We start from the raw sequence: 19,058 nt of genomic DNA, 5'->3' as shown, positions 1-19,058 counted from the left end.
TCCACACATTCTCCATTAATGATCACTGGCTCCATATGAGGCCTAGATCTCCTAAAGTCCACCACCATCTCCTTGGTCTTGTGGAAGCATTGGAAAAGGTACAGAGGAGATTTACCAGGATGCTGCCTGGTCTAGGGAGTATGGATTATGATCAGAGATTAAGGGAGCTAGGGCTTTACTCTTTGAAGGGAAGGGTGATGAGAGGAGACATCATAGAGGTGTACAAGATATTAAGAGGAATAGAAAGAGTGGACAGCCAGCACCTCTTCCCCAGGGCACCACTGCTCAGTACAAGAGGACATGGGTTTAAGGTAAGGGGAGGGAAGTTCAAGGGGGATATTAGAGGAAGGTTTTTCAGTCAGAGAGTGGTTGGTGTATGGAATGCACTGCCTGAGTCAGTGGTGGAGGCAGATACACTAGTGAAGTTCAAGAGACTACTAGACAGTTATATGGAGGAATTTAAAGTGGGGGGGGGTTATATGGGAGGCAGGGTTTGAGGGTCAGCACAACATTGTGGGCCGAAGGGCCTGTACTGTGCTGTACTGTTCTATATGTAAAATTCTTGGTGAAAACTTCTTATTGTCCTGATGTTCTAATCTAAAATAATTTGATAAAGAGAAAAAAGCATTGGGGGAATTATGTACTTTTTTCATATTTCAGGTAAAATACACAGTTAAAGATGACTGGTGTATAATTTTCTGCTGGTTTAAGTGTATATGGTAGTGCAGTGGTGAAGTTATAGGACTTGTATCCAGAGGCTTGGACACTTGATTCACAGTAATGAGTTAGAGTACTGGAATGACAGCTTGGGAATTTAAATGTAAGTAATTACATAGTTTCTGGAATTAGGAACAAGGTAGCATCAGCAATATTAATTGCCAAGAAATCATGAATTGTATAAAATTCTATCTGGCTCACTAAAGTTCTCCAGGGAAGTAAATCTGTAGTTTTCAGTCTCTTTGAGGACATATGACTTCACTTCAATGTAGTTGATACTTAAATCCTTCTGGAGTTCATGGACAATTATGGACAGACAACAGATTTTGGTATTGTTGGTCGCATTTACGTCCCACAGTCACTTAAATTTAGAACAAAACAGGTCTGCATATATGCACAACAATAAGTTGGTAGCTGCAGTTTGGATGAGTATTTCTGCAGAAATCTTAGACTAACTATTGCCTAAAACTTGTGGTCTTTATATAAAGTCTTGGGAGAGTTATTGTGATTTTTAAATGAGATATTATCAAAGTAACATTGCATACCTGTGCTGTTATTTAAGGAAGAGAAGGAAATTCTCCCAGCAGGCAGTATTGATGCAGATTTACTGATCATCAGTCATATGTATTGTGGCACACTTTAGATGATATGTAGGTTTTTTAGCAATACGTTTCAAATACTTTAAAACTTTTGAAATCCATACATCCACATGCATTTTATTGCACACGCCATGTGCTTACATAATCACTTATGTTTGGCATCCTTCTAGTCAATCATCCCTGCCTACCACTTCTCATTATTTTCAGATATCTATGTTGTGTTTTTTCTCTGTCACCCCAAAGCAATTCTTTTTATCTATGTTGTAAAGTTTACTCTTTCAAGGTACTTTGATTATTATCCATCAGTTTTCCAATTTGTACCTCTTCAATATGCTCAAAAGCATAACCTTCTATTGTGCAAATTGACAGCGATGTGTGCCCCAAAGCCATGAAGATATTGCAAGACAGCTGCTTTGGTTAGGGTAGGGATCACAGCAGACTACTGGAAATATTTGTTTCAGTTCTATTTCCCTTCAGTATTTCCCCAATCTTATTTACCCCCCTTAACTTTCTTAGTTGTTCACAGATTCTTGAAATAGAGTCTCAATTTCTTGATTATGAATTACTTTCTTAATTGTATGACATTCTACTTTTAAACTATTTTCTGAAGTACATTTTATCCAGACCCACCTCTTTTTGTAATTGTTTTAATATTAGTTCTAGATTAAAGGTTCTCATCCTCAAACGGGATGCCATTGCTATGACCACTCTTTCAAAGAAAATCCTTCGATATGAAACAAATAACCAAATTTTGCCTCATTGTAAGTGATAGAAAGAGCTTGTATTGGATTCCCCTGAAAATGTGTTACATTGCATTTGGCATCTATCACGAGACAGAGGACCAGTGACTAAATTCCTTGGCATATATTGATTGAAAGGACGTCTATTCTGAATCTTCAGATAATTCAAGGCCATACATTAGTAGGTTTTAGTTATTCAGCATGCAGCAATGGCACTTTTCACACTTGACTGCTAATGATAATCTCAACACTTGAATGATAATCTCAAAATCTGAATGGACACTCTTTCGAAACTTGAGCCTATCATTTTCAGACTTAGAAAGATACATTGCAACAAATACAATGAGGCTCAGCCACCACCTCAGTTATGGGATGGGAAAGGGTGCATTTTGGGGAAGAAACAAAGTTCAAAAATGTTCAAATACTGCTTAGTGAGGGAAATGTGTGAGACGGAAGCCAAAATAGAAAAAATCCAGAGTTATGTGGAACTTTAGCGAAACCCTGCCCTAGGAGAGAACCCAGGAGAAAGGGAAAATTTTACAGAAGCTGGAAACCTGAAGTAAAACAGAGAATGCTGGAAATGTACCAGGTTGGACAGCATAGAAAGAGAAGCAGTTAATGTTTCACCATGGCATTTATTAGAATATGTACACGTCGTGTTCTCTCTGTTCAAGATGAGCTGTCCTTCTACACACATCGTCTTGTTCTCGCTGATCCAAAACTGTTCATGAAAAGGAGAAATGAATAAGAAATAATTTCCCTTGTTGACAATCGTTGTTATGATTGCTTATTGGGAGGGAGGAGCTCTGGGGGGAACGGTCAGTAGTGGCTAGTGCTGGTTGGTTGATGCTTTGTTCAAGGCCTCTAGATTAAGTGTCACTTTGTGTGCTCCAGCAGATGGAGCCATTATCAACATTTGCTGTCAATAGTCCTCTAGAATTTGGCTCACCAAATCACCTGCATATTGCCAACTGGTTTTCAAATTAGCCCTGATGTGCATTTTTTTTTCCCACACACGGGCAATCAAACTAAAGGTCACATTTTATTAAGGCTAGCAACCCCAGCTGCTGCTGTGTGTGCACCAGAGCAATGCAGATGCATTTCCTCTTTTGCCAAGCTTCCAGTATTTGGACTGACATTTCAGAAGTTTCCTTTTGTTCTGTGGTACAAGCAGTATGGCACCGCTGGGTGGACAGTTTGCATGACAATGGAGTGAGAGTTTAGGAGAGCTTTAGCAAGACAATTGTTTTAAACAGTCAAATACATTTTTATGTAGCTCAGTGTTATGTGCATGACTATCCAGATAAAAGATTTTAGTTTTAAAGAAAGGGTCTGGAGCTGATGACAATGCATGGTTGGTATTTATATTATTTTAAACATGTTTAATGTCCTTTATGTCATAGAGGTGTGAAGAAATACAAGGCAGAAGAACATTCCAATATTAATATTAATACAATTTTTGTCTGAAGTATATTAGAAAAGGTAAACCATTGTGTTAATAGAGATGTTGCTCAAAATCTTATTGCATGGGAGGAAAAAAATAAAAATGTTCTTTGTTCAATAGGAACTTGACCAGATCATCAATCAAATGATGCATGTTGCGGAGTATCTACAATGGGATGTGACAGAGCTCAAACCTGTATGTAACTTCCATTATCACTCACTTGGTGGTGCTATAAGAACACTGGGTGGCTGGGATTGGGAATGTTAAAATCTTTGTTTGATGATCAATATTTAATGATCAAACGGTTTCATTTCAGGAAGGTCTCTATGGTTGTGCATTTATTTTTTTAATATAGCTCTGTATGTTTTCCTGGGAAATGTTCCTGGACATTGAAGTCTAATGAAGATAAAGTGTGAGTATATACAGAAAATTCACAGACACCTTTGTGACACCAGGGACATGCAGCACACGTGGCAGGGTATACAAACCACAACCGATTACAAGTCAACCCTGTGCGTCAATCAAAGTGATGCCTCCCTTTTGGATAGGCTGAATGCTTTCTATGAACGACTTGGATGAAGTGACATTGAAGAAAGCCCTCTCTCTTCCTGAGGAACAGGTTCCCTGTCTGGTCGCAGCTGAGGTAAAGAAGACCCTAGCAAGGGTATACACATGAGAAGCTGCAGGACCAGACTACGTTCTTGGTCAGATACAGCCCAGCTAACAGAGGTGTTACCTGACATCTTTAATATCTCTCTGAAATAGCCCGCTGTCCCTGCAGACTTCAAGGCAGCCATCATCTTTCCAGTGCCCAAGAGAGCAACGGTAACTGACCTAAATAATTACCACCCTGTGGCACTGACTCCAACAAGCGTGAAGTGCTTTGAGCAGCTGGTAATAGATCATACAAAATCCTACCTCCAGCTACATTAGACCCGTCCCAGTCCGCCTACCACTCAAACTAGTGCAGTGATGATGTCATTGCCTCTGCCCTCCACTCTGTCCTGTTCCACCAAGTAAGTGATGCCTCGTACACACCAGGATGTTGTTCATCGACTTCAGCTCAGTGTTTTACATAATCATCCCTCAGAGGCTGGCAAGTAAGCTGTCCTCATTGGGACTCATCACCCCTCTCTATAACTGGATCTTGGACTTCTGATAGAAATACCCCAGTCAGTCTGATTTGGCAGCTCCATCACACTGAGCATTGGAGCCCACCAGGGTCTGCGATCTATCCGTTGCTGCTCACGCTGTCGACTCACAGCTGCATTGCCAGATTCAACTCAATCTGTATCATCAAGTTTACTGATGATACAGCAGTTGCTGGCCTCATGAGCAAAACGATGGTTCGGCATACAGAGAGGCCTGTCAAATGGTGTGAGAACAACAACCCGAGTCTCAACGTGAATAAGACAAAAGAGATGATTGTGGACTTCAGGAAGGCACAGGTTAACCACTCCATTGCACATCGATGGCTCTGCCATGGAGAGAATGAAGAGCATGAAGTTCCTTGGTGTGCAGATAGCAGACGATCTAATCTGGATTTACAACACCTTCTCACTAGTCAAGATGGTACAGCAACATCCACACTTTCTGAGGGGATTGTGGAGTGCAAGGCTTCCTGCCCTACTCTAACAACTTTCCCCAGGCGCACCATCGAGAGTGTCCTGTCTGGCTGCATCATGGTGTGGCTCGGAAGCTGCAGGGCATCAGATTGTGAGTCCCTGCAGAGGACAGTAAAAGCTGCCAAGAGGATTATTGGGGTCTCCCTCCCCACTATTTCTGTTATTTATCGGGTGCGTTGCAGATGCAGGCTCAGAGCACGGTTGAGGATCCTACTACCCATCCCAAATCTCTTTGACCCACCACCATCAGGAGAGAGGTACAACAGCATCAGGACTATGACTGCCAGACTGAGTAACAGTTTCTTCCCCTGGGCTGTGAGACTGATGAATACCGAGAGCTGTTTACTGTACTGGTTACTGTTTTCTGTTTACCTGTGCTGTACTTTACTACATGCATTTTGAATTATATTTTATTAATTTATAGCACATTATGTTGGTTTATGTGCTGTTTTTGATATATGTTGTGTGGGTGCACTAATGTCCGGAGGAACATTGATTCGTTTTTGTTTGGTTGTATATATATATATATATAAAACTATAAACTTGAACTTGAATGCTAATATTAAATAATGAGTGCACAGGCTTGGAGCTGTATTGAAAATAATCAGTCACTTGCTGAGCAAGCTTGGTCCAGGGTAATTCAATTGTCCCTAAAGAATAATTATTGACACATTGATACTTGATGAGTTAGACATTTCAGTTTTCTATTGGTAGAAATACAGGTTTTCATCAGAAAAAGTGGGGGGATATGTTTAGTAACACAACATACTATATTCTAGAAATAGAATTTTACAGTAATTTTGTAATATATCTTATTGATGCCATGGCTCTTAATCAAATGCAGTGACACGTCAAGGTTTTGATGCACGATTGCTGTGTGCAATCACAAAAGCAGCTCTCAGCTGAATGAACTCTTTGACCTATTTCCCCCTTTCAAAAGCACAACCCACCTGTCATTACACCTCTCTCAGCTCTCCAGGTGTCCCGGACTAAAAATGCAGATAAAATAGATTAGGAAAAAGATAATTAAATAATTTAAAGAAAAAATAATCTCGGTTCATTAGTTGCAAACAATTCATTTGCTCAGTTTACAGCAGCCATCTGATATCCGGTTAATTTGGTCTAAACTACTCTCAGACATCTATAATTCTCTATGTAATTAGTTGAAGTATAAATAATTCTGCAAGTACATGGACATGACTTTCTGTTCAGATGCTGTTCCACTGTGCAATAGATCCATTGCAAAATCAGCAGCAATGATGGAATACTGCAAACCCGGTACACTGGTTCATTGGTGTGACCAACAGTGGGGGAACTGCGTTGCCTCGGTTCAGGTGAAGACTTGGCTTTGGCTGAGGCCGCGAGGTTGCCTGTGGCAGTCACCCAGAGAGGTCATGCTGAGGCAGTGCTGCTCTCACGTATTCACTTGGCAATGCCCTCTGATGTTCACAAGCTAGACCAGGACAACACCATCAATCTAGTAATACCACGCAGGGATTTGGGCTATATTATTTCATTCTTGTGACTGTACATTTTTTTTTCTAAGTAATCATAACCTTACCATAATCATACTCTTTGCCATATGCTGTGCACTGCTGGTAATGTGTGTTTGCATCTTGGACCTGGAGGAACGTTGTTTCATTTGGCTACATTCATGTATGAGTGAATGATAAGTAAACTTACATTTGAACTTGAACGATGTCTTCAGATCATTTCATGGCAATGCACTATGGACAAATTGGGGATCGATCAGTGATGTCAGCAAGCAATGTTGGTATAACAACAGGGTACTATAAATTTGCTTTACCTTTTTGTCACTTTTTTCAACTTTGATCCCTTTTTCTGCTATGTTCGAACAAAAACAATCACTGGCCAGTTGATTCCAAGATCTCATTAATTTTACTATCGAACTAGGTGAAATATCCAAGCACGTTCTGAGCTGAATTATTTTCAGATTAACTTTCAATTTGCATCCTATTCTCCCAAAAGGAAACTACTTTTGATTATTACTTGAATGGGGTTGATTTATTTCACTGCAAGAGAAATTATGACTTTGATAAAAGTATGCTTTTATTCCATTAAACATGCAATGTGTGCAAACATGTATGTATACAGTAGAAAGCAATTCTTTAACTTATGTTTGTGAATCAAATTAGGGAAAAATTATTTAGAAGTGAAATATTTTTGAACCAGCATTTACATCTTTGTTCAGCAAAAGATTTAGTTCCAGGACGGTTTAGCAGATGGGGTTTAGTATCACCAGAAAACAAAATATTCTTCTATTGAGCATTTATATAAAATCTAAAAACCTAGTATTTTACTTAATGGTGAATTTCAGTGGTATCATTTTTGGATTTGTTCTGCTCTAGTATAAGAATTTGGTTTAATTTGATAACCTGATTCATCTTAATATGCTACTACTGATTTCTATGTAACTGACCAGTTTAAGAGCTAAGAATGAATAGAATCCATTTGTATCATGGTTTAGATTTAAACTCACTATAGAATTCATTAAAAAATCTTCAATTCTTAAAAATACATAAGGATTTGAAAATAAAATTAAATTCTGAAATTATGCCATTAGCAATCCTAAAATAACATTGGTATGCAGCTGCAACATGAGGAAAATTATCTGCATCTCTTCCTCTGTTCAAAGAGAAATGACTCTCAGTATATTGGCTGACATGTCAAGCAATTTATGAAGCAGGATGTTTATCAATAAATCTGCCACTTTGCTATTTTGTTATTTATTTTCTAATTATTTAAACATATTTCAACAGTCTCTGATTCTCAAAGAAGCAGTAAAAATTCCTCTGCCAGAACTGCAAATCAAAGGGCCACAAAGGGTGAACTTGGGAAAATTTGCAAAATGAGATCTATATGTTAATTGCGGCTGTTTCATGTTGTTGAATGGCCTAAGTAATGTAAACTTAAGCTTAATATTACCTGTAAAAAAATACAGAGTTAATGTGATGGCTGTCAGTGTTGTCTGGAGCTGGGTTGGGAGTGGTTCGTGGAAAGTAAGTAGATTTTAATACACACATAATGCTGGAGGAACTCAGCAGGCAAGGATCTGTGGAAAAGAGTAAAAAGTTGATGTTTTGGGCTGAGCCCAGATGAAGGGTCACGGGCCAAAATGTCAATTGGTAACTCTTTTACATAGATGCTACCTGGCCTGCTGGGTTCCTCCTGCATTTTGTGTGTGTTGCTTGGGTTTCCCGCACCTGCAGATTTTCTCTTGTTTGGGATTTTATGTGATAATCTCTTGATGTCTCATTTTGTGTCTATCATCCTTTTCACCATCTATTGTAAGATATTTAGTAATGATAACAGTGCAATTCATGAACATTTTGTATAATCTATTACTTGCTTCATAGATAAGTTGATTAAGCTTTTAGTTTTGATAACTAATTGTCATTTACACATTTTTGAAGCACCATATAATCTGTGAATAATCTTAAAATATTTCATGTCAGAGTTATAAACCAATATGCAAAATGATTTACTCTAAAGAGTCAAATATTGAAGCAGAATAATGTCACTATTTCTATATCTGGAATAGCAGCACTTAAAAATCAGTTAAACACAGTTATGTAAGAAAAGAAGATTGAACAAATTCATCTGTTCTGTGCTTCTTAATCTACTCCTCTCCACTCATGTAGATTCTCTATGAACTCATCCCAACCTCAGGGAAGACAAGATTTCAATTACTTATTTACATAGGATTTGCAAATCATTGTTTTATACATTTTAGGATTTTAATTTCAATATTGGAGGGGGAAATCTCTCTCAGTAATCTGGATAGATGTTCCCAAGATGCTCAGCAGAGGTGCTTCTAAATAAATCTGTGAAATAGTTTGCCACAGAACGATGCAGTATAATAGAATAAATCCTCGATTTACACTTGTTTAAATCAGAATCGGAATTAATATGTTGCGGTATTTGTTGTCTTTGCAGCAGCAGTACAATACAATGCATAATAAGAGAAAGAAAAAATGTAAATTATAGTAAGAATATATATTAAATAGTTAAATAAGTGATGCAAAAATAAGAAATAAAAAAATAGTGAAGTAGTGTTCATGGGTTCAGTGACCATTCAGAAAACAGATGGCAGAGGGGAAGAAGCTGTTCCTGAATCATTGAGTGTGTGCCTTCAGGCTTCTGTACCTCCTACCTGATGGTAGCAATGAGAACAGGGCATGTGCTGGGTGATGGGGGTTGTTAATGATGGATGCTGCCTCTCGGAGGCATTGCTCTTAGAAGATGCCCTGGATACTATGGAGACCAATTGCAGTGATGGATCTGATCAGGTTTACAACTCTCTGCACCTTATTTTGATCCTGTACAGTAGCCCCCCCCACTTCCCAGATGGTGATGCAGCGAGACAGAATGTTCCCCACAGTACATCTGTAGAAATCTGTGAGTGTCTGTGGTGAGATACCAAATCTCCTCAAAGTCCCAATGAAATCAAGCCACTGATGTGCCTTCTTTGTAGCTGCATCAACATGCTGGGCCCAGGACAGATCCTCAGAGATATTGATACCCAGGAACTTGAAATTGCTCATCCTTTCCACTGAATGAGGATGAGTGTTCACCTTACCCTTTCTGAAGTCCACAATCTGTTCTTTGGTCTTACTGACATTGAGTGTAAAGTTGTCGCTGCAAAACAACTCAACTAGCTGAACTAGATGAAGGGTCTACTGGGGCAACAGTAGAAGTTAACACTGAAATTGGCAAGTCTTGCTGAGAGATCAATCAGAAAAACACATGAAATTCTGGGATTTGTTAATAGAGAAATAGATCACAAAAGCAAGGTGCCTATAAAAATAGAAAGTGCTGAAAACACTCAGCAGGTCAGGCAGCAGCTGTGCAAAGTGAAATAGTTATCATTTTAGGTCTGACTCTTTCATCAGATATGAGATGTTAAATCATACATGCTGCTTAAGTTGCGAAGGGTTTCCAGTACTTTTTTTAAAAATTTCAGATTCCCAGCATCTTCAGATTCTTGATTTTCGGCAGGGAGGGCATGTTGGGTCTTTGTAAAACTTTAGGCTACAATTACTGTACAATTCTGTTCATCACTATGGAGAATGTAAAGGCTCCAGAGAGGAGGAGTAAGAGGAATGACATATTTATATTAGAGAAACTTGAGTTGTCCCACTTGGACTAAAGGTGTTTAAGAATAAGTTTACTGCAAATGTATAAGATCATGACTGTCTTTAATTGGATAACTGAAATAAAATAATTTAAGATTTATTTGGTTAGGAGATGATTCATAAACAGGGTGAGGGTGGCACACATTGAAAAGCAAATGATGCACTGAGACAGGAAAGGATTGACAAAATTCAGCTCACTGCATTTAGACAAAAGATATAGGAGCAGAATTTGGCCACTTGGCCCATCGAGTCTGCTCTGCTGTTACATCATGGCTGATCCATTTTCTGTCTCAGCCCCAACCTCCTGCCTTCTCCCCATATCCCTTCATGCCTGACCAATCAAGAATCCATCAACCTCTGCCTTAAATATACCCAATGACTTTGCCTCCATAGCCACCTGTGACAACATATACCTCAGATTCACAACTGTCTGGCAAAAGAAATTCCTCCTCATCTCCATTCTAAATGGCTGTCCCCCTTTTCGAAGTCTGTGTCGTCTGGTTTTAGACTCAACCACCCTAGGAAACATCCTCTCCACACCCACTCTATGAGGTAATGAGAACACAATTAATGTATCCATTTAAAAGGGTATTTGAAGGAAAATAATTTGCAAACTATAAAGGAAAAGGCAGGGCATTTGGACAGAAAGAGCAGGTGATTGGGACTGAATAATTATTGTATATAAAATCAGGGTGGACTCATTAGGTTGAATACTCACCTGTGTCTTTACTAATTTTATGAAGTATTTTCTCAGAAAGAGGAAGGAACAAGTTAAGGATGTGAGGGAGGGATCAGTAGAGAGAAAGAAATATAGTTGTTTTTCCCAGCAGTTGAAAATCAGTGGTGTTGTCAGCATCTTGGGAACATCTATCCATATTACAGAGGGAAATTTTTCATTGTTCAATATTTATATTAAAAGTGTATAATGTATAAAACAGTGATTTACAAATTATTTATAAATAATAAACCATTGAACTCCCACCTGACCTGATGTTGGAACTAATTCATGATCAGTTTACATGAGTGAGGTGGGGTTGACTCAGGTGAATTGAAAATATGAATTGTGTGTATGTTGCTGTTAAACCCATTTTCTTATGTAACATTGTTTAAGCACTCATTGTTTCAATACCTTTACTCCAGATATACAGAGTGATATTGTTCACCTCTAATATTTGACTATTTAGAAGAAAACAATCTGTTGGTTGAAATTATCATCTAATTTAACCATACACTATTTCCTTAATTTTCTAAGTGAGCAGTTTACAATGGCATTTTTTTCCCTCCTCTTCTGATATCTTCCAATGATTCATAATTTAGCATTTTAATTTATTATTTATAGAAGAAAATTAGAATTTAAATAACTACAATGTACCTTCACACCTTGCACATCTTTTAGTGGTGCAGAGCAGAACTCTATTAAGGGGTCTCCAGCCTGAGGGTGTGCATTCCAAGCTTGATGGATCCCAAGTGCACATTCTCCGAATATTAATTGAGATTATGATTAACCACTAGGCTTCAGGTGTGTGCTACCAGTAAACTTATGGGGCAAGTGACAATAGAAGTTCAGGCTGCAGGTTTAAGTTAGAATAGTTCCGAAATCAAATCTGTCAGAGACATTGTAAAAAAAATAGAAATTTTTAAATTTAAATTTTTTGCACCATTTTGATTTGATAGCAATGCAGTCTCTTAGTCAAATTGAAGGTGCTGCAATGAGCTGAATTTTAACCTTGGTTAATGAGTTTAATTAGAAATTAAATGATGCTTTTCCACCTTAAGGAGGCCTGTTACCTGCTCATTACATAAGGATCAAGCATTGCCTAAAAATACATACATATTCTTTCCTCATTAGACTAATGGGGATTAAAGTTAAATATTCTAAAGCAAGAGTAGAAGGGGAATGGATAATCAAAAGCTTGTTGGCAATTAATATGACATGAACTCCAGGTGAAAAGATCAACTAGGGCACAAAATCCAAAAGAAAAATGTAGCAAATGCTGAAAATCTAAAGTAAAAACAGAGAATGTATAAAATACTCTACAATTGCTGTTTAATCCATGGAGAGGGAAACAGAAGTTAACATTTCAGATCAATGCCTCTTCATGATAAATAGGGCACATAATTCTGCATATTGAAACGCAATGGTCATAATAATTTTTAATGATATTAGTAATGGTAACCAGTCACATTATTTAATTTTAGTGTAAGTAGGGTTGTGAGATTGCACTATATATTTTTATGACTTAAGAGGCAAGTTTAGATTATCATGATAAAAGGAGTTTTTCTAATAAAGACATTGTACCTTTAGTCCACTATGTCCATTCCAATTGTTTTGCCCATCTATCCTAATCCCTTTTATAATCAGAAAGACATATTAAAACCCAAAATGGCACCAGGAATGAAAATTACTTGTCAGAGTAGCACAACAGCATTGCGGTTTAGATAATGGAACAATAATCTGGTGCCCTGGACCATTGATCTGGAGGCTTTCTTAAAGCCCATCACCGTACTTGGGAAAAGCTTACTCAGCATCCACGTTATCAGGTAGACCTGTACAGCTGTTTGATAATGTAAATAATTAATCAGGAGGCACCTATTAAAGTGGCACTGAGTGTAATTGACTAAATCTGGAATAAAAATCTGGTATCTGTAATAAGGAGCATGGAATTCCTGAATTGTCATGAAAATCTTTTCACTTCACTAATGTTCTTCAACAAAGACAGTCTGTCATCTTTACCCAACATGCCCTAGATTTGACTCCAGGTCCACGAGAGTGAATGGTTCTTAATTACATTCTGAAATATACAAAATTTGTAGTCTATTTGTGGACACTATATACTAGTCATGCCAGATTTATTCAAATACCTTTAATGATTCAAATAAAGTCTATAAATTAACTTTATCCAGTTATTCCATCCAATTACTTCTTTATTTCTCTCCTGCTGTGTGTTCCTTTTAACCTCAAAGTAATCTAAACTCTGTCAGTTACACTAACTTAGCCAGTTCACCCAACCTATGTGCTCGCTGATCTTCATTGACTCCTGTTCTAGTCCTTACATTTATCGGCTTTGTTGTCAGATCCAGTATTGGCTGTAATCAATCTCTGGAGCCTCTCGAGGCTATAACCCTCTGAGATTGTTGCACTCCTCTATTTCTGACCTCTTGGTATGTTCTGTAACTCCAAAACATTAAACAAATTGAAAGGAACAAAAAGAAGCGAGGAATGTAAGTCTAACTTGAATTTTACTTTAAGTGAGGCTTGCACATATGACATGGTGGCGTTATGATGTGTGCCATTTACATACTTTTACATATAACTCACAATGCATTATGTAATCAACAAAGAATGCTTAATCAAACAATATATGTACAGTATTACTCAAATATAACTGAAATATTAAATACACAACACTCCTCTCCTCACTGCTTTGCGATTAATTCTAACTCAACATCTCAACTGCATACACAATATACTATATAATACTACTATTGTACAGACATACACAGCGTAATAACTTTTAAATTGACCCATTTAAGCCTAAAGATTTAATCATTTTGGAGGCTGTCTTGTTCTTGTGGGATAACATCTTTCCTGATAAGGGGAATCACTCTGCTTGGCAGGTGAGGCTTATGGTTGTGAAACAATCTTAGATTCCGGAGACTCCTCCATAGTAGTTATAATGAATTGATGTAGGGTCTGCAGCTCCTTTACTCTCTGGACACCTTCCTTCTCCTTTTCTTTGCTTTTCTTCGTGGATCTACATCAGTCCTTGCTTCTCTTCGGTCCTGGCTTCTTTAAGGTCTCTTTATCCTGCTCTTGTTCTTTCTTATCTTCCTGCTCTCTTTCCCACCTTCCTTATTCTCATTCATGATTTTTCTTTCTACCTCTTCTCTCCTTTTCAACTTGTCTTGCTTTTTCTCGCCTTCCTTTTTCTTTCCCTGGTTTCTTGTGACTGTCTCTGAATTTTCTGATTTCTTAGGAAATTGCTTGTTTATTCTCTTTCATTTCGAAAGCACTTTTGTCACTCCCCTCTTTCTTTTCCTTCTTTCTAGAATGTGTGTATTGATCTTGGGCAAGTGCATTTAGTTAACTGGAGTATTCTCTTATTAATCCTTCCATTGTTCCCTTTACGATCTGATCTCTCTGCTTGGTTTCTTCATTCACAACATCATTTAACAAATCCTGTTTTCGTAAATCCATTGACTCCTTTACCTCTTTGGCCTTCCATTCAACAAGCTGAGTTTTGGTCTTTGCATTTACTTTTACATGCAGCTTTTTGTTTCTCAAGTGAAGTTCATGCAATAACCTTAATGTATGCAGAGCAGATTCTGGTTCTTTATACTCGCAAAAGTCAAATGCTTGCAACTTTCTTGGAGCTTCTTAAATTCTCTTCCAGCTTAAAACTAAGCCATATGTCACAAGTAACTGCCTGATTAACATATCAGAAGCTTTTTCGGATATGTTGCCGACAAAAAGTTCTGTAGTTGGACCACTGCTTTTGTCACTTGCATGATCCCTCTGAGCAGCAATGACCTTCCTTGATCCAATATGCTTTCCAACCAAAGGCACAGAGGTTGACACAAACCCCAGTTTTCTGTCTGCTGGGCAGCAGTTCATGGTGTATAGCAACAGAGACAGTTGTGCCATCATCGTATCTGTCTTAATTTGCATTCAATTGATTCTATTACAGGGGATGTGACATACAAATGTTGGATGAATCTGCAAGTAAGATGGAGTTGTCTGTTTTAATCATGCCCACACAATGCTGGCCCTCCTGTTTTTATCACATATAAGCCCAGTTTGGCTTGTTGGTTGTTGTATTTTACTGTTACAAATGTCATTTTTTGTAACAGTGGAGTTATCTTTTCTCCAGTATAAGCTGTTAGTTGAATATCTGCAGGCTTCAGTTTAGTATCTTAGAAATTCCATTAAAACTCATTTTGTGAAATGACTGAATCCATTTTAATTAAATTGCAGTTAACTTCTGTTATAAGCCATATTGCTTGTCTGCAGTTAGTTTTCACATGATAAATCTCAAGGCTACACAGTCTGCGTCATTCTCATCATTATCCAATTTTTCATCAAGAACATGCAGATTAGTGCTCTTTTTGAACTTGCATTTTCATCTTTTCCCTGTACAGTCCACTTGTCTACCTGACATGCTCTTTATATGTGTCCCACTTTGTTGCATTTTCTGCCAGTTTCACCTTTAAATCTGCACTGGTCTGGTGTATAGGAGCCCCTGCCAGAATGATAACATAATTTGTCTGGCCAGCCATGTTTCTGTTTGGATGTTACAATTCTGCCATTGCTTACTTTCATTCCTGACTGCAAGTTGTGTCTCTGTCTGCTGTTCCCGTGGAAGCAGCGATTTCAAATGTTCTTTTACATGTCAGTGTTTCAGTTCAGAGCCACTTTTAAATGCTTTCTTGTAAGGTTCCACAAATTAAATGATCTCTCAGTGCATCAATAAACCCATCATTGAACTAACAATATTCAATTACCTCAATTTAGCCACGTATACTGAAATGTACTCCCCTTCTATTTGATTGTGCTTATGAAATCTAAAGCATTCTGCAACCAACAACAGTTTGGGTTCTAAATGTTCCTGCATTCCTTTCATTATATCAGCAAAGCCCATTTCGGCTGGTTTGGCTGAAGCAAATTTCTAAGCAAACTATGCCTTTAAATACAATGCACTCAGCAGAATTGGTACTTGATTCTCATTGGCTGTTTCATTTATTTTAAAATGCTGCTCAATCTGTTCAGTATACAAAATCTAGTTTTCTCTTGTGCAATTGAATCCGTCTATCTTCCTGATGTAGCCAGCGCTATTTCTGTTTTTTTTTATATTTCTGATTCTTATCACTGTGTACTCACTTCTTATGAATCCATGAATTTGACCGTTTCCTGCCTTCTTTTAAACTGAAAAGCCTTCTCCTCTTTCCAAAGAACCATGTGCTGCACTGTTTTCTTACTGAACTTGAACACATTGCTGCTCGTCACATGTAGGTAGACATCTCAGGTGCATTTAAAACTTGTCGTCCTTCAAACTAAATGAAAGGAGAAGAAGGGAGCCAGGAATATGAGTCTAACTTTGCTTTTCACTTTGATTGAAATGCACACATATGACATGGTGAGATAATGACACGTGCCATTTACATATAACCCACAATGCATTATGCAGACAACAAAGAATGCTTTATCAAAACAGTGTATTTTCAATATTACTCAAATACACAACCATCACTCCTACAATTCTTATTACCTTTCTACTTCTTTTCCACTAACACATATCCAAAAAATCCTTTTGTCTTATGTAATGCTATTACAGCTCAGGGTGTTAGAGTTCAGAGTTTAGTCGCAGCATCCTCAGTAAGGAGTTTGTATGTTTTCTTCATGGAATGTGTGGGTTTTCTCTTGGTACTCTGATTTTCTCCCACAGTTCTCCTGGGTTAGGATTAAATCGGGGATAGTCGGGGTTTGCTGTGTGGTGAGGCTTGAAGGGCCGAAAGGGCCTATTCCACACCGTATCTCTAAATAAATTAATAAATGTCACTTTATCTGACTTGTTCGCAAATTTCATCTGACATTATTCTTGTGAAGTGCCTTGTGAATTATTACAATAAAGGCTCCAGAGATAATAAATTTCAGGTATAAAATGAGATTGGAGAAGCTAAATTTATTCTCCTGGAAGCAAAGAAATTTGAGAAGGGATTTGATAGAAGTGCAGAAAATCATGACTAATGTTGGCTTAGATCAGAGGATTCCAAACTTTCTTATGCCATGGAGCCTTATCATTAACTAACGAGTCCATAGACCTCAGGCTGGGAACCACTGGCTTAGATGGAGGATCTTGGAGTATTGTACCGTATTGATCTCCTGATTGAATCAAACCATCTATGCAAGAGAAAGGTGACCAAACTAATACCTGGAAGGGCAGAAACCAGAAACCAGTGGAAGCAGAAACTAGAAATAGGTAAATTCTTACCAAAGATAAATGGAAATGTGTTCAGATCAGCCCTGATCTTCTTGACTAGCATGCAGGATTGAGTGGTTGAATAACTGGCCTCTGTTAATTTGTGTGCTTACATGAGGCTTTTTCCAGAAATAGATAGTTTAAGGATGAGGAGACACAGATTTCAAACTTTGGATAAAAATACAGGTGGGGGAATCCAGGTGATGAACTTATTTTTTAACTTAATAACTTTAGGAATTATAAATTGTCTCTGGTTCTCTTTATTTTCCTGCTTCCTATTGTAAGACCTTATCTCTGCTCCATTTTTGGGTCCAGTTAAGGTATTTCAATTAAGAAAATCCCATCCTATTTTGTTACAGAAATTAATATAATAGTGTTAAATTCATCTGTTATGTCAGTATCTCATAAATTAACTAATTATTTGGTAATTTAACTGACAAATAGTTCTTTGAAATATTGGTATGTTGTAGTAAAGTGTCTTGTCACTTCTTCAGTCAGACAGTAATTACCATTCATATAACAAATGCTGCCTCAGTTACTTAAACTGAACAATCATTTTTTTCTAAATATTTCATAGTCAAATGACATGACTGCAAATTAAAGAGTTCGTGGAGCTCATCAGTAAACAGGTTGGCTTTACTAAGTGCTTCAAATGAAATTGGTGTTTGTGTGAAACTGCTAGTAGGCTCCACTCAGCATATTTCCATAGGATGAAAATTGTCAACTGGGACTCTAAAGTAAATAAGGAGAAATAATGGAAATCAAGTAGCGTCCTTCACTTTCTTCATTTCAGAGTACCAAGTGGAGTCTGTTCATCATCATTTGAGTTTAAATTAAATCTTCTTTCCCTCCCAGATGAAGCACAAACACAAATCCAATCTTGTACAAATAAAATGACTAGGTAGCCTATTTCCCTATAACTATATAATGTGATACAGCCTTTAAAAATGGTAATTTACACAGAACACCTACCACTTAGATCAGAATAGAATAATTGTGCCGTGTAAAAAGAATGAAAAAGAATAATAATTTTATCATAAGTTAATGTAGAAAAGCTTAGCTCTGTGAAAAAGCTGGAAAGAAAGAAAGGCTGTGTAATATTGCTAATTTCTGAAGACAAGTGTTAATAAGATTGACATGTGGAGAATTGTGTACAGTTTTGCCAGAGTCATTTTTTGTGTTCTACAAATATTTGAAATATAATTTAGTGAGTAGATCAACTCTGTATCGATTAGCTTGTACCAGCAGGCTGGTTGGACCCAGCAGCATTGCATCCATAAGGTTACTTCTTCATTTCTTCATTTGTTTCCCTTCACCATATCTTAATTGTTTTTGTTTCAGACTCATAATGTCACACTGCAAAGAGATGGACATTTCAGGTTGCCAAGTCTGCACTGCCCACTATTTATATTGTCCTTGTTTTCCCTTCGACACCACACCCCCCACACCAATTTTACCATTCACCAACATATCAGGAGGCCATTTACCAAGGTTTATTAACCTACCTACTCCTGTGTCTAAGATGTGGGAGGAAGTCAAAGCTCTCAGAGGAACTCCACTTCGTTACAGGCAGAATATGCAAACTCTATACAACAATATCAGAGCATCAGAGGGTAGAATTGAACCTGTGTATTCAAAGCTCTGTGGCAGTGGCTGTGCCATTGTGCCATTGGGTCTCCATTTTTGCACACTCTTCACCTGTGTGTTGGCAGTGGGGAGTGTCTGTTTTTTTTAACTTTTTCGCCGGCTGGGTTTAATTTTTCTCCAAACTTTACAATCCATTCACAGACATTTCATCAT

At 37.7% G+C, this 19,058-nt stretch overlaps 1 protein-coding gene across 11 annotated transcripts in view; it reads left to right on the top strand.

Moving 5' to 3' along the window:
- Positions 1–19,058, top strand: part of dgkb (diacylglycerol kinase, beta) — a 797,915-nt gene that overhangs the window by 219,369 nt on the left and 559,488 nt on the right. For all 11 annotated transcript variants that reach the window (XR_009512720.1, XM_059972636.1, XM_059972640.1 and 8 more), the window contains one exon: positions 3,621–3,695. Coding sequence is in view for 10 of the 11 variants with exons in the window: in XM_059972636.1 (XP_059828619.1) it covers positions 3,621–3,695 (75 nt within the window). In the remaining variant the exon portion in view is untranslated. The remainder of the gene's footprint in view (positions 1–3,620; positions 3,696–19,058) is intronic.

The sequence above is a fragment of the Hypanus sabinus genome, chromosome 6 (assembly GCF_030144855.1).
Source record: "Hypanus sabinus isolate sHypSab1 chromosome 6, sHypSab1.hap1, whole genome shotgun sequence".
NCBI lineage: Eukaryota > Metazoa > Chordata > Chondrichthyes > Myliobatiformes > Dasyatidae > Hypanus > Hypanus sabinus.
The sequence above is the reverse complement of the archived record's forward strand: the minus strand, read 5'-3'. Positions and strand labels throughout refer to the sequence as shown.